At 45.6% G+C, this 15,839-nt stretch overlaps 1 protein-coding gene across 2 annotated transcripts in view; it reads left to right on the plus strand.

Moving 5' to 3' along the window:
* The window catches only part of MLLT1 (MLLT1 super elongation complex subunit), a 98,067-nt gene extending 83,998 nt beyond the window's left edge, over window positions 1–14,069 (plus strand). For both annotated transcript variants that reach the window (XM_040327208.1, XM_040327189.1), the window contains one exon: window positions 13,833–14,069. In XM_040327208.1, the coding sequence (XP_040183142.1) occupies window positions 13,833–13,880 (48 nt within the window). In that variant the 3' untranslated portion in view covers window positions 13,881–14,069. The remainder of the gene's footprint in view (window positions 1–13,832) is intronic.
* Window positions 14,070–15,839: the final 1,770 nt, after the last annotated feature.

Here is a 15,839-nt window from a genome sequence, read left to right on the forward strand (position 1 = left end):
TCCATCAATTTTACAGCCTCCTGGGCCCCTGTGTTTGATCTCATGGGGACCAAAAAAAAAAACATGATTTAGACTACAAAGGAGCCATGGCCTGCAGGGAGAGGGGAAAACATGAAAAATTTGCCTGCATCTTAATCAAGGGGATCAGTCTCAGCATAAGGCACTGGCAGTAAAGCCGCCCCTCCTGTTGGGCAGGTGGCTGGGCTCTGCTTTTGCACTGATAGGACCTCGAGTAAGAAGGCCTGTGAGGAGACACATGACTGAGTCCACAGTCCAGGTGTCCTGTCGAGAAATACACCGGCCCGATGCCACCGCTATAGTCCTGGATATAGCATCCCTGACAGCAGGCAGAGGAGTGATATTCAGCTGTCAGGGCTGCTGTAGCCAGAACTATAGAGGTAGCATTGGGAAATGCCTGCATACTCAGTGACCAGTGACTGGACTCACAGGAGTAAGAAATGAGAAATAGTCCCACTTGCAGTGCTGCCATTGTCCATTAGCAAAGGTGCTGAAAAGGAGATCCAGCCTATGCTCGGGAGCCTGGAGGGAAGAAGAGACCATCAGACACCGGTAAGTGCATTGCTGCCCAGCCACTCACCAGCGCTCCCTTCATATGGCGCCCATGGCACTTTCCATTGCTGCCATACCCTAGATACGCCCCTGCCTCCAGACTTTAGTGGGGGGCCATGATGCACGCAAGCAGACTATGGCTATTGGGAATAGAAATTGTCCTGGGATCAGTGGGAGTAAACAATGCATCTTTGGTATTAGGTGGAGGAACAGTGTCCCATGATTGGTGTAATTTGAAGGAATATTGCCCCAGGGGCCAGATAAAGGCAAGCAAAGGGCCACAGTTTGGAGACCACTAATCTAAAGGTTTCTTACAGGCCAGAATTCGAGAACTTGATTGCGGACAAGCAGAGTCAAGAATTAATCGATCTGAATGGGTATCTGCTAAACTGGGCCTATATGTTCATCCCGTATAAAAATTTTGGGGATGCCAGAGAACGCTCTAAGGCAGTGGTTCGCAACCTCAGTCCTCAAGTACCCACAACAGGGCCATGTTTTGGGAACTTCCCTTAGATAAAATAGCTCTTATCAATACCATGTCATTGATATTGTTTTAAAGCAGCTGTGCAAAGGATAACATTGTAGATTCACACTGAAGGCTTCAAAACTATGAATTAACACATGTGGAATTATACATAACAAAAAAGTGTGAAACAACTGAAAATATATTTCATATTCTAGGTTCTTCAAAGTAGCCACCTTTTGCTTTGATTACTGCTTTGCACACTCTTGGCAATCTCTTGATGAGCTTCAAGAGGTAGTTACCTGGCGCAGCACCCCATCACTCTCCTTCTTGGTCAAATAGCCCTTACACAGCCTGGAGGTGTGTTTGGGGTCATTGTCCTGTTGAAAAATAAATGATGGTCCAACTAAACGCAAACCGGATGGAATAGCATGCCGCTGCAAGATGCTGTGGTAGCCATGCTGGTTCAGTATGCCTTCAATTTTGAATAAATCCCCAACAGTGTCACCAGCAAAGCACCCCCACACCATCACACCTCCTCCTCCATGCTTCACGGTGGGAACCAGGCATGTAGAGTCCATCCGTTCACCTTTTCTGCGTCGCACAAAGACACGGGGGTTGGAACCAAAGATCTCAAGTTTGGACTCATCAGACCAAAGCACAGATTTCCACTGGTCTAATGTCCATTCCTTGTGTTCTATAGCCCAAAACAAGTCTCTTCTGCTTGTTGCCTTTCTTTAGCAGTGGTTTCCTAGCAGATATTCTACCATGAAGGCCTGATTCACACAGTCTCCTCTTAACAGTTCTAGAGATGTGTCTGCTGCAAAAGGTGGCTACTTTGAACAACCTAGAATATGAAATATATTTTCAGTTGTTTCACACTTTTTTGTTATGTATAATTCCACATGTGTTAATTCATAGTTGTGATGCCTTCAGTGTGAATCTACAATTTTCATAGTCATGAAAATAAAGAAAACTCTTTGAATGAGAAGGTGTGTCCAAACTTTTGGTCTGTACTGTGTATATATATATATATATATATATATATATATATATATATATATATATATATAGAGATAGATAGATAGATAGATAGATAGATAGATAGATAGATAGATAGATAGATAGTGAAATGACCACAAAACAAAGTAGTGATGTGAAATTCACACCCAAACTAAAGTCCACGTTCCATCATATAGAGGTTTTTAAACCATGATTGCAACAGTCCATGGATAACCAGTGAGAAAAACTATAGAGCCAGTAAGGGGATTCCACATGCCATCAGTGTTGAAGTGAAGACACAGACAATGAAACCAACGGTTAATAAGGAGACTTACGGGGGCGTGGCCTGGCTAGCAGGGAAGATGGTCGCTTAGTTTCAGAGCTCCTGTCACCTCAGAGCAGCACAGCAGCTTAAGCGACAGAAAACTTCACTTCCCCAACAGGAAATCACCGAATTTTGTATTCAAGACCCTTTCTGCACATAACTGGAAGACCAGCAGGGAAAAAAAACGCGGCCTGAAACCGCCACAAACGGAATTCCCGTACCGGGGGAAAACGAACCAGGAAAGACCGTGGCTTTGGCCTAGTAGTGGAGCGGCGGCCATTTTGGTCCCCCGGGGACGGCCTCAGACGGTCATATCTGACCCCCTGCACTCCTCAACACCCCACCTTTGCCTGCACCGGGGACCGGACTGCTCGGGGACGCCACCGGTATACATTGAACCCCTCAAAATCTGACTGAACGGCCGTGGACTCGGCCTTCACCCGGGTTCGGCGGCCATTTTGGACCTCCTGAGAGACGAATTCCCGCGGTCGTACCGGACCCCCCGTGCCTCACAACACCTCACTTCTGCCTGGACCGGGGAACGGACAGTGTGGGGAAGCCACCGGTACACACAGCTTCTTGTAAAGCCTGATTTGAAAGGCCGCGGATTCGGCCCTCACCAGGAGTCGGCGGCCATCTTGGTCCTCCAGGGGACGGCTCCATACGGACATATTTGACCCTCCTGTGTCCCCTATCACCCTACCTCCGCCTGGATAGGGGACCGGACAGCTTGGGGTCGTCCTAGGAACACACCACATCCCTCAAGCGTTGACCGGGAGGCCGCAAACCCAGCCCTCACACGGAGTCGGCGGCCATCTTGGTCCTCCAAAGTATAGCTCCCTGGGGTCATACCTGGTTTTTCCTGCTCCTCTTCACTCCACTTCTGCCTGGACCGGGGACCGGGAGGCTTGGAGACGCCACCGGAGCACATTGCACCCCTCATCAGTGACTGTAAGACGCAAACCCGGCCCTCACCCGAAATCGGTGGCCATATTGACCCCCCCTGCGCCTTAACAACCCTCCACCACCTGGACCGGGGACCAGCTGGCCGGAGGACATCACAGAGATTCCCTACACCAGGTAATATCCTTCTGCAGGGACACGACCCAGGCCCATTCCCAGGGTCGGTGGCCATATTGATACCCTCTGTGGGTGCTCCCACCAACCACTTTAGTTCTCCCCCTGCTTATTTACACCCCATTACTTCTTGATTTGGGGACCGGGCGGCCCGGGGTCACCGCGGGATTACACAGCCCCTTGGAAGAATTGCCGGGTGGACTGCAAATCGGCACTTGCCCGGGGTCAGCGGCCATATTGGCTCCCCCAGAAGCACTTTGAGGCCCCCTGTCCCCGCTTTTTCGGATCCCCCACCAATAACCCAGCATATCTCGTACCGACCGAACGGCCTGGAAACACCATTACCGCTCCACGTTGTGCCCGGCTTGAACCGCGAAAAGTCCCACAAATTCTGTCAGACCCTCGGCCCGGCGGCTATATTGACCCACCCAGAGGTTGCCTACATTAACTCTGACTAATTGATCCAACTATTCCTGCCCAGGTCTCGGTTAGTATGGGAACCTCATCCCGCCGTTCCTCGGCTTCTCGCTCACGGTCACCCAGAGAAAATACCGGAGTAGCAGGGCATAACACCATGGACCAACCCCATACTCCCCAAGGGAACACGGCACCCACCCTCCGGGGCTCTACCCAGACCATACACCAAGCCTCCTCACAAACACCCACAGATATTGTATTGACGGCCCCAGGATCAGAGATACCCTCTCAAATGAATAGGGGTATGGCGGACACCGGGAGCATTGGACTACCACAGATTAATATATTGGACTTAAGAGCAGTGGCAGCAGACATCAAGGACACTCTCGCTGCAGCAATAGCTGAACTCCGCATAGACCTGCGTTCCCTCTCTGACAGGGTGTCAGCCACTGAACAAATAACGGATGAACATGAAGTAGTTCTTCAAAAATCTACCAGAAAGATAGATGATCATACCCTCCAGCTGAGGGAAGTCAACCGACAGCTAGAAGATTTAGACAACAGAGGCCGACGCCGGAATCTCCGCGTGAGGGGATTACCTGAGGTAGTGGAGGGCGACCAGATTCAAAGAGAAGTTACTACCCTGTTCAACTCTATTATAGGTAAACCCCCTCAAACCTTTATCGATTTTGAGAGAATACATCGTGCCCTGCGCCCGAGGGGTAGAGATACGGATCCCCCTAGGGACATAATATGTTGTATGACAGATTTCAAACTAAAAGAAGAGATTCTGGGCAAAGCTAGGGGACAGAGACTGCATTGCGGTGAAATCCCGGTTCAACTGTACCAAGACCTTTCAGGAATCACCCTACAACATAGGCGTGATCTTAAACCATTGCTGGAAGCCTTGCGGTCAAGAGATATTAGGTATAAATGGAAATTTCCCTTCTGTCTATCAGCTTCCAACCAAGGTCGCAATGCATCTTTGAGAGTCCCAGAAGACCTGCCCAGATTTTGCGAAACACTTGGGTTGCCTCCAATCTCAGTACCTGATTGGTATGCACCTTACCGCCGGTCAGTTGGGAGAAGGGGGAGACCTCCAGAGACACCCATGGAAACCCAAGCTACCAGGTTTCGCAGGATGAGATCCCCCTCCAACTCAAGATCCCCCCAGGACTCCCCCGGGGCAAGAAGAGAACAAGACCACATGACCCCACCGGAGGCCAGAAGGGCCAGAAGAGATCACAAATAAATGAACAGATTGACACAGGTACACGTTGTCTAATGTACTTTTAAAATTTCATCAATTTCAGTTTGATGTAATTCGTCTCTTCATCTTTCTGAGTCCGCAAGGATAACTCTCTTCTAAGTCCCGGAGACAGAGAACTACTCTTCCTTCTCACCCTCAGGACATAAAGATAATTGCTTTCCATAACTGTGTCATCGTCAACTGATGTCCCTCGATTCGACCGCATAGACTTCCCTCTATGGAAAAAAGGGGGAAAAAAAAAAGAAAAAAAAAGAGGCGAAAACATTCCGCCCTCAGAAACTGTTCTATAAACACCAAAGATACACTTTGACCAAAGAACATTGAGCTATTGTCTCGCCCTATATTGTGGACTATCCATTTTGCCCTGTCCAAAACCGGTAATACTCCAATACTCCACCATTAAACGATTGAAGATCACAGAAAACGATAACCCTGGAATCGGTCTTCAGAAACTGAAGCTACCTGAAAATTCTCCGATCATCATCTCAACTAGATAGTATGACTCTGTCACTTTGGTCCAAACCTTTTGCTCATCATTAGTTTTGTCCCCACACTTGTGATTAATTAACACCATTGCCTCTCTTACCTTTTCCTTCCCTTTTAGAACTCTGAGGGGACCTCGACTTCCATGCTACCTACGGTAGCAGGTAAATGGCCTTGACCGGTCGTGTTGACAGCACATCCTTGCTACGGTTACTTTCACTGTATGGGTGGCTGCCTAACATTAATGGTAGAGGCTCAATAGAAATGGTACAATAACAACTTTAATAGTGATTTTACGTTGCTCCCCCATAAGTTGAAAAGTTTTACAGTTTGTCTTTATTCTACTCTATCATATAGTAAGAAGTTTGATTTGACAAAAATGTAAGATTCACACTGAGAGATCCTTTCTATACTCTAAACTAACCAGTTCTTATGATACACTTTATGCCAACTAACAAAACTGGCACCTGTTGCAACTTTAATATGCAATCTGTCTTCTCTCAGTCTGAATCTATTCTGGGGTGATTTGGCAAATATTGGTTATACTTATTTGTATTGTTAAGAAACCTAGTTATAGATTTATAGATAAAACTTTATTAACAAAATCTTTTCTTCCTGTGCTGGCTTTGGCCAACCCCACAACAGTGGTGTGCTGGGGCTTCAGGGCTCTAGATAGGGTCCTGGGGGTCTGGTTCCCACTGTACCTTTCCGATTGTTCTCTGTAAATAGAAAGTGAGTGGAACATCCTCCACCACTTAATCGGTAACCACATATCACAGGCCGTCTGGCCTACCTTTAACAACATTGCCCTCTACTTGGCTAAATATCCCTGAGGCCTATATTCTTCCTATCTTAACCCTTTTTCTATCACATCTTTTGCCCTTTCCCTACCGAATTACTGCTTCAGAGACATGACTCCGGTATCATCACCCTCCACCATTTTACAGAAGAGGGGACCTTTAAGCCACATTAAATTATATTCCCAAAACATTAGGGGATTGAATACTCCCGAGAAACGTTCACGCTTACTTTTCTCACTTCAAAAAGAAAAAGTACACATAGCCTGTATCCAAGAGACACATTTTCGCACAGACGTAATTCCCAAATTGACTGATAGGAACTTCCCGCTAGTGTTCCACGCTCCCAATAGCGAGGCAAAATCTAAAGGAGTCTCTGTTTTAATTTCTCGACATTGTCCCTTTCAAGTCTCAGAAATTCAGAGAGACCCTCTGGGAAGATATATATTCCTACGTGGTACCATACATAACGTGGTGTACACGATAGCTAATGTATATGCTCCCAATACAAAACAAGTATCCTTTTTTCGCTCAACCCTTTATCAACTAACTTCCTTCCAGAGGGGTACCCTTATTTTAGGTGGGGATTTTAACGTTCCCTTACAACCAGATCTTGACACATCCAATGGTTCCACCTGTTTAAAATTTAGTGCTCTGAAAGCTATTAAATCCACCCTCTCTACCCTGTCCCTACACGACACTTGGAGGACCCTTCACCCAAACGTGAAAGATTTTACCTATTTTTCACCACTTCATAAAAAATATTCACGGATAGACCACTTCTTCCTCACACAAAATGACCTCACCTCCCTAGTCAACGCTACTATTGACCCAATGCTGTTGTCAGATCATCCCCTGATCACTATTCTGCTCTCGATTCCTACAAATTGTCCCAGATCACCCATTTGGAGACTTGACGACTCCATTTTGCTAGACAATAATTACACCTCTGATATATCCAAGGTCCTCTCAGATTACTTTGCTGTAAACATTACAGATGACACTCCTGCTCCATTGGTCTGGGCTGCTCACAAATGTGTTGTTCGAGGTCATTTCATTTCAATAATGGCCAAGCGAGCCAAGCTGCGGAAAGCACGCATTTTAGAGCTATCAGATAAAGTTAAGGCCCTGGAACTTACACACAAACAAACATTAGCTACCCAAACACATGACGAGTTAGTTAAAGCCCGAGAAGAACTTCTGGAGGAAGTTAAGAAAAGACTTGCCCGTAAACACACACTTACAAGCAAACTGTTCTATGAACACGGGAATAAGTCTGGCAAACTTTTAGCTGCGGCCCTGCAAAAAAAAAAGGCATCCTATACCATCAATAATATAACCACCACTTCCGGGGAATCTATTGTTACTAACAGTGGAATTGCAGATCAATTCGTAAAATACTTTTCTGGGCTATACAACTTGCAGAAATCCCGTCAGCAGGTAGAAGCTCCTGATAGAAAGACTTTGATGGAGGAATTTTTAGCGGAATTTTGCCCAACGTACACCACCCCTGAAGACGTAGTAGACCTAGGCTCCCCAATCACCACTGAAGAAATCACTTTAGCACTAAGCCAACTCAAACCTGGGAAAAGTCCCGGTCCAGATGGCCTGCCAGTAGGTTACTATAAGACCTTTTCCGACATATTAATTCCCAATTTTCTGTCAACATTTAACGCCCTTTCGGATTCCCCTTCACGCTCAAAAGACTTTTTAGAGGCTCATATATCTTTGATTCCCAAACCAGGCAAAGATGCCACACTTGTTTCCAACTATAGACCGATATCGCTATTGAATGTTGATGTCAAGTTATACGCCAAAATACTTTCAAACCGTATTCTCCCATTACTTCCCAAACTCATTTCAACTGATCAGGTCGGGTTTGTCCCTGGAAGGGAAGCCAGGGACAATACTATTAAAGCTCTTAATATACATCACTGGCTCTCCTCCTCAAAGAAAAACGTTTTTTTTTTTGTCATTGGACGCTGAGAAGGCGTTCGATAGAGTGGCCTGGGATTTCATGCAAGCGGTTCTGACTAAGATGGGCTTACCATCACGCCTTACCCAAATGATCCAACTGCTATACACTGATCCCACTGCACGGGTCAGGGTCAATGGCCACCTATCGAACGCCTTCTCTATAACAGATGGAACCCGTCAGGGCTGTCCCTTGTCCCCCCTTATTTTTATCCTCACGATGGAACCATTTCTCAGAAAGCTTCGGGAAAACGATGCCATCAAAGGGGTCGAGATCCGGGGAAAGCATTACAAGACAGCAGCTTACGCTGATGATGTGTTGCTATTCCTTTCGGATCCAATAACCACAATTCCCAATCTCTTAAAAGACTTCAAATTGTATAACACTTTGTCTAACCTACAAATTAATTTTGAAAAATCGATAGCTCTAAACATTTCTTTGCCAACCCAAGTAGTTGAGTTATGTAAACAAAACTTCCCCTTTAAATGGGAATCTAACTATATTACATACTTGGGCATTAAGATCCCTAAAGATCTGAGTAAGCTATTTGCACTAAATTTCCTACCAAGCCTTGCGACAATCAAATCAGACTTATCGGATTGGAACAACGGCAGATTCTCGTGGTTTGGTAGAACAGCAATCCTTAAAATGAATATCCTCCCGAGGATCTTATACCTTCTCCAGGCGGTCCCGATCATGATCCCACAGACCTTTTTTGCAACTTTCAAAAAACACTGTAGAACATTTCTATGGGCAGGCCAAGCTCCCAGACTGAGCTGGTCCAAACTGATTCAGCCAAAGCACAAGGGGGGCCTGGGTATTCCCGATCTAACCCTATACCACAAAGCGTGTTTACTCACTAGGCTCGTAGATTGGCATCTCCACACTGGTAATAAGGATTGGATTGCCCTTGAAAACGCATTCCTCTCCTTCCCCATCACCCATCTGCCATGGATAGAACATCGCTCAATTCCTACAGACTGTCAGAACCACCCTTTAATAGGTCCTACGCTCCAAAATTTCAAAGTGATATGCCGTTCTCTGAAAATAACTCCCTCCCCGGGCCCGCTGACACCCTTATCTCACAATCCTGACTTTTCACCAAACATATCCTATAAATATCCAGTTGTAGATCCTAATTCTCAGGCTATTAGAGCTCACCAACTTTTCCACAATGGTATCTTATTAACCTACCCTGAGCTAACTAAAATATTTCCTCAAGTGAACATGTCCGTATTCAAATATCTCCAAATCAAACATTTTCTAGGTCCCACCCAGTCACAACGGAAATGGTGCAGAGACCTCTCCCCCTTAGAACAAATATGTATAGCGGGAGAACCTAAACACCATTTGATCTCTACTCTACACTCACTACTGATGCCAGACCCAACTCCTTCCTCAAACACTCGTTCAGCCTGGGACAGGGACCTTTCCATGTCCTTATCTGATGAGGACTGGGACATTATATGGGATCACACACACAAAGGATCCATTAATGTTTCAGCACAAGAAAATCGATACAAGCTCTGTACTAGGTGGTACCGAACACCGGAAAAACTCCATAAAATTTTTCCAGCGGTTTCCCCGTCTTGCTGGAGGTGTGATGGAGCAGATGGCTCACTTTTACATATCTGGTGGGACTGCCCGCTACTAGTCCGGTTCTGGAAAGAGGTACATGATCGTATTGTACGAATAACAACAATACCAATAAGTTTTACCCCAGCGCAGTTCCTGTTACATCACACTCCCATTCCAAGATCGCAATACCGGAGATCCTTAACACTCCACCTTGTCAATGCAGCCACCCAATGCATCCCCGTTTTCTGGAAATCCAAAACTATTCCAACAATTGATGATTGGCATGCACGCGTTGACAGGGTGGAGGAAATGGAGCGCCTTATTCACCAAGCTAAGGACATGCACGAGAATTACAGACATACATGGTCATGCTGGTCACTGTATAGAAACCCCCCTTCACAAATACCATCCGATACCCGGTGAAATTCTAACACAACATCTAGAGATGTACTCACCCAACGACCTTATAGTTAGGTACTCTCTTATTCTGTTTTCCTTTTCATCTGGCCCCCCCCCCCCCCCCCCCTCCCCACAAACAAGTCCACACACTCCCTTTGAACATAAAGTCTGACTTGATTTTTCTCGGGGGAGGGTAAGGGGGAAGGGGTTGGGATACATTTCTGATATGCCAAACCCCTGCTATTACTCTTAATGTCCTTTCCGAACACGGGAAGTTAAGCCTATTTTGTTCCGACCTTCCCCTCTCGGCACTGCCCACAGATTGTCCCCGCTAAGGGGTGGGTAGAGCAGAGGGGGGCTGCAGTCACAAAGATATTGCGCAAAGCTATAATGCTTAATTTTCTTCTGTTAACATGAAATTTAGTGTTTGCACTTTGATATTTGTTCTCAGGATTTGTCCCATTTATGAACAACAATGTCGTTACTTTACCTTGTATGACATATTATTTATGATCAATTGTTACCATAAGATCCTGTGAAGACTTTGTGTAAAACTGAATGACATATATATGTTTTGGATTATTCTGTAATGATTGAAAAACTTTCAATAAAATGTTTATTAAAAAAAAAAAAAAAATAAGGAGACTTACCAGAGAAAGAAGACTCAAATGGGCATATGCATCTGAAGCCCAGATGCGGCGGTCCCATATATTGACGTTTACACCACATGCCTTGTTGACTCATTGATCATATGCCTATTTGCGACATCTTACTGCAGTAAGCCTCCTTATGAGCTGTAGGTGGTTTCATTGTGTCTTCACGCTAACACTGATGGCACGTGGAATCCCCTTTCTGAGTAGTTTTTCTCACTGGTTATCCCTGGACTGTTGCATGCATAGTTTTAAAACCTCTATATCCGTGGTTCTCAACCTGGGGGTCAAATGATGATGTGTCAGGGGTCCCCGAATCCTGGGCTGTTACTGAAGCCCGCACTGCTCTCCCTGTCTTTTTGTGGCCGCCCAGCTGGGCTGTTCCTGGAACCCATGGCCTCCCACTCAGCCTCTTTTCAGCTTCCCATTCAGTTCACGGCATGGGTGGGGGGGGGGGGAGAGGCTAGAGGTCAGCTGGCTGGTGAGGAATGTGAAGTGGGAGTGGCTGGAGAAGACCCTATCTCCTGATTCCGGCATAGGTGCCACTGCAACGAGACGCCACAAAGTCAGAGGCACAGTGAGTAACACTACCTGTGATTATAGTTGCCATTAAAAGTCCTCACAACAGTTCTCAGATCAGCAGGAGACCTTGTTTAAGAGCACCTAATCCACTCATACCAGCCCCCCCCCCCCACCAAGGAGTAAGAGAAGGAATAAAAATAGAGAATACATGGAAGGGAGAGGAAAAGAGGGTAGGAACAAAGAAAAAGGGATAGAAAGAACAAGAAAGATGGCTAGAGAGAGGGGGGGGGGGGGGGGGGGAGAAAATAAATTTGGATAGAGAGAGAGATAGAAGGGAAAGAAAGGAGAATAAAGAGAAAGAGTGGTACATCCTAAAATGTACCATAAGGGGTTTTAATACTGTAGAAGTGGAAGAGACTCAGGGAGAGCTAAATGTCTGTGGGTTAGGGTAGCAAATTACTTGTCTTGTCCCGGGTGCTGACAACCCATGCTACGAAAATAATTTTACTGTTAGGGGTCCCCACAACTTGGGACATTTTATCAAGGGGTCACGGCACTAGAGTGGTTGAGAACCACTGCTCTATATGATGTCACACAGACTTTAGTTTGGGTGTGAATTTCACATCACTTAAATATAATATGAAATGACCATAAAATAATGGACTGTATATATATGAATTTGAGCGCTGCACAAAGTTTTATTTTTCACACATGCCTGCACAGTAATTTCCCTTAAATATAAAGCCTACTGTACTCAGAATATCTATTGTAGGCTCTATTTATGTATATAGGCAGTTACTGCACAGGAGACTTGTGTATACAAAATCTAAACTCCTTGCTGCTCCCACAGGTTTAAAACCTAAGTGCAGAAAAAATGATAAATCAGCACAAGACATACTGTTTAACTTAGTCGGTAGGATGTGTCCCTTATGTTTACCCGAGTCCTCTCAATCCAGCGCTGTGCCCATTTGCAGCAGTAAGAGTCATTGGCCCCTGTTGCTGTCAATCAAATCCTGTAATTGGGGGGAGGGGGCAGCTGAGCCATGCCATGTGTCAATGAACATATACAGACCAGCTCTGGCTCAAACCTGCAGCTGTAAGAGTTGGTTCCTGGACCGTGGAATCGAAACGTGGGAGCAGTTTGTTTAGGGGAAGGAAGCGTGTGGACAGTGCCATATTCAGAATCAGGCCCAGCAATCCACATAGATCTTCAAATGGGGGAGACGGTTTCAGCGCAAATTTCAGAAGATTTAGGATCCACCCAAGACTCTGCACAGTCTGATGCAGTGTTTCTCAACTGCAGTCCTCAAGGCGCCCCAACAGGTCATGTTTTCAGGCTTTCCATTATTTTGCACAGGTGATTTGATCAGTTTCACTGCCGAAGGCTGGGTTCACACTATACTACACGACTTTCATCCTACTTTGCGCTGCTACATCGGTCCTACATTGATCCTACATTGGTCCTACATCCATCCTACTTTCATGAACAGGATACTACTTTGATTCGACTTTGTGATAGTCTGACTTGTTCTTTGACCAATCAAAACAATCCCAGAGTGAGATAAATTCCTTTTACTGCTGCTGTAATCACATGTCAGATGTCAAAAGTCGGATGGTTAGGACAAGGCTCCTAATTTGGTCCGACTTCAATGATATTCAATGGGCTGAAGTAGGATCAATGTAGGACCAAAGTAGTACAGGGAGCATTTTCAAAGTCAGATCGACTTGTGTAGGACCAGTTAAGACAGCTCTCATAGGGAAACATTGATTTTCACACGTCATGCTACATGAGCTCCCAATGTAGGAGCGTTTGTCGGACAAGTGTGAACCCAGCCTTAGTAATTACAACAGCCATTTCATCTGAGGGAAATCCTGAAAACATGACCTGTCAGGGCGCCTTGAGGACTGGAGTTGAGAAACACTGGTCTGATGGACAGTTGCCAGATATCCCATGAGGGTGAGGTGAGGGTGCTCTGAACAAACCAGAGCAAAAAAAACAGGGGATGGCACCATTGTGATAGGGAAAGTAACAAACTAATAATGTTGCTATTTTCTTTTATTATGCAACCATGTTCCCTTTATGTGAAATTTAGGGCATATTGCGGCTGTTTTTTGTTTGGGCTTATCGCCCCCTACTCCCACTCTTGATCTGGTGTCCTTTGGTGTCCTTGGTTTGTTCTTTCCCCTTGCACGTATGGCATCTGATCACTAGCACTCTCAATTACCCTTGCTCTACAACTCTACATGTATGTTATATGTATTGCATATGATCTGTATTGATTTTGTTTCTCTCCACTATTATAGCACACTCCTACTTTAAGGTCCTTTGAGGAAGCGCTAACTCTAGCGTGAAACATGTTAGGCCTCAGCGTAACTTATACGATCGTATAGACACGATGTTTGCCTATTTACCAATGTTTCATTATTTGGTGATCCGTTATGACTAGATTTACGCTGTCTAAAGTGTCATTGTGTGCAATTCAATGTATGGAGATTTTAAAACTGTACAACATTTTTTGTAATAAATGCTTTTTAGAAAAATTTCTTTTTTCGTGACATATATTCTAACCAGGCTATAGTGCCCTCAAAGTCCATGACTTGCCCCTAGGTCATTTTTCTTGTTCAAATATATGCAGGACGTGGCATACGCTATACCACTATGTATCCACATGTTCACTCCATGTGAGGATACAATTAAAATTCCTTTTCTCTTTAATAATGTTGTGTGCCCACAGGAAGGGTGAATACAAGCCCCACCCATTTCCTGGTTTTGGGGGTAATGAACAGATTGAAGTAGAAAGCCTGCAATATCTTTTTCTCAGGAGAATGGACCACCAAGAGAGCAATATAGGTGAAGATGCTGGCTAGTTTGACAGCTTCAAGTGGGGTGGAGACAGACCAGAATTCTAGCTTGGACTATAGCATTCTGAAATGTCCTGGGACAAGATTACACAAAGGTAAATATGCGTGACACACACTTTCTGGTCAAGTGGGGGCATTGTGAGGAGGATTGGATTGTAGAACTGAATGACGGGTGTTCAGGACGTGTTGAAGAACGGAGTTCCAGAAGAAATGAAAGATTTTAATTTTTTTCTTAGCACAAGGAGTAAAGTTTCACAGGTTGGACATTTTGCCTTTTTTTTCTGGAGCAAATAGGTACTCTTCCTCCCCACTGGTGATCTGAATACAGTTGCCTAGGAATCCACCAAAAAAAAAAAAAAGTGTTCCCTAAAGGGTACACACAAGATTCACAGGACAGCTACTTGAGAGATGATGGGCTCTGCTCTCTACAGGAAACACAAATCGGATACAATTTAAAAGCCCCCTCCCTTTTCTCTGACCCTCAGTTGTTTTGTGTTTCCAGACCTTCCAGGAGCACCTACGTGTTTTTTGTTTTTTTCCTAGGTTTGGTAATTGTGGTTGGTGGCACCCCCTGCTCTGGCAGCATCCAGTACTGGTTGTGGCCAAGTCCTGGGTGTGTTCAGTCCCTGTTTTTTCGGCCAGAAGGGTTCCCTATTTTGTGAGGTACTTGCTTACCTGTGTAAGTGGTGGCAACTTCCTTCAGTTTTTTTCTCCAGCTCTGCCTGGTGGAAGCCTTGTCTTCCTCAGCTTCACCGAGGTGTACCAAAACGGCGTCGAGCACTTCTAATGGCGCCGGAACGGGAAGTCACGTGACACACTTTCCAGCGCCGTGTTCATAAGGAACACAGCGGAGTACACTGAGCACATGCTGCCTGGGACAGCAGCCTATTTTCCCAGGCCGATCTCCGCTCATCACATGGAGCTTGAGGACAGGCCTGAGGAGAGAGCACCCACTCGGATTGAACCAGCGGCAGCCTCCAGTTTCCATACTGCCCCCAAGGTAAGCGCTTGTCTGATTTTACAGCAGGGGACCTTTTTTTGTATGGGGCTTCTTTTCCTATGGCTCTTTCTGCTTTTTTTTTTTTTCTAGGATAGACAGGTGAAAAAAGAAATGCGTAAACTGCAGAGCCAGGCTGTCTGATGGATATAAAAGGATTTTTTGTGAAGATTGTATTCCATCTAGGGCTAGTTCAGAGACTACCTCTTTGAAAGAGTTAATGTCTTTATGAAGGAGGTGGTAGCCTCCTTCCGGCCTTTTATTGACAGGGCAGCAGGTCTGGGGCCTTCTTCCTCTGGTCCCAGAACTCAAGAGCCTTCAGCCTCAGTTAGACCCCCCCTCCTTGGTCCGAGATCAGTGATTCACACTATACCTCAGATCTGGAAGAAGGGGAGAACCCAAACTCCTCATCTGATGGGGATTCCGCATGAGTGGGAGAGGCAGGTAACCAT

The sequence above is a fragment of the Rana temporaria genome, chromosome 1 (genome assembly GCF_905171775.1).
Source record: "Rana temporaria chromosome 1, aRanTem1.1, whole genome shotgun sequence".
Lineage (NCBI taxonomy): Eukaryota > Metazoa > Chordata > Amphibia > Anura > Ranidae > Rana > Rana temporaria.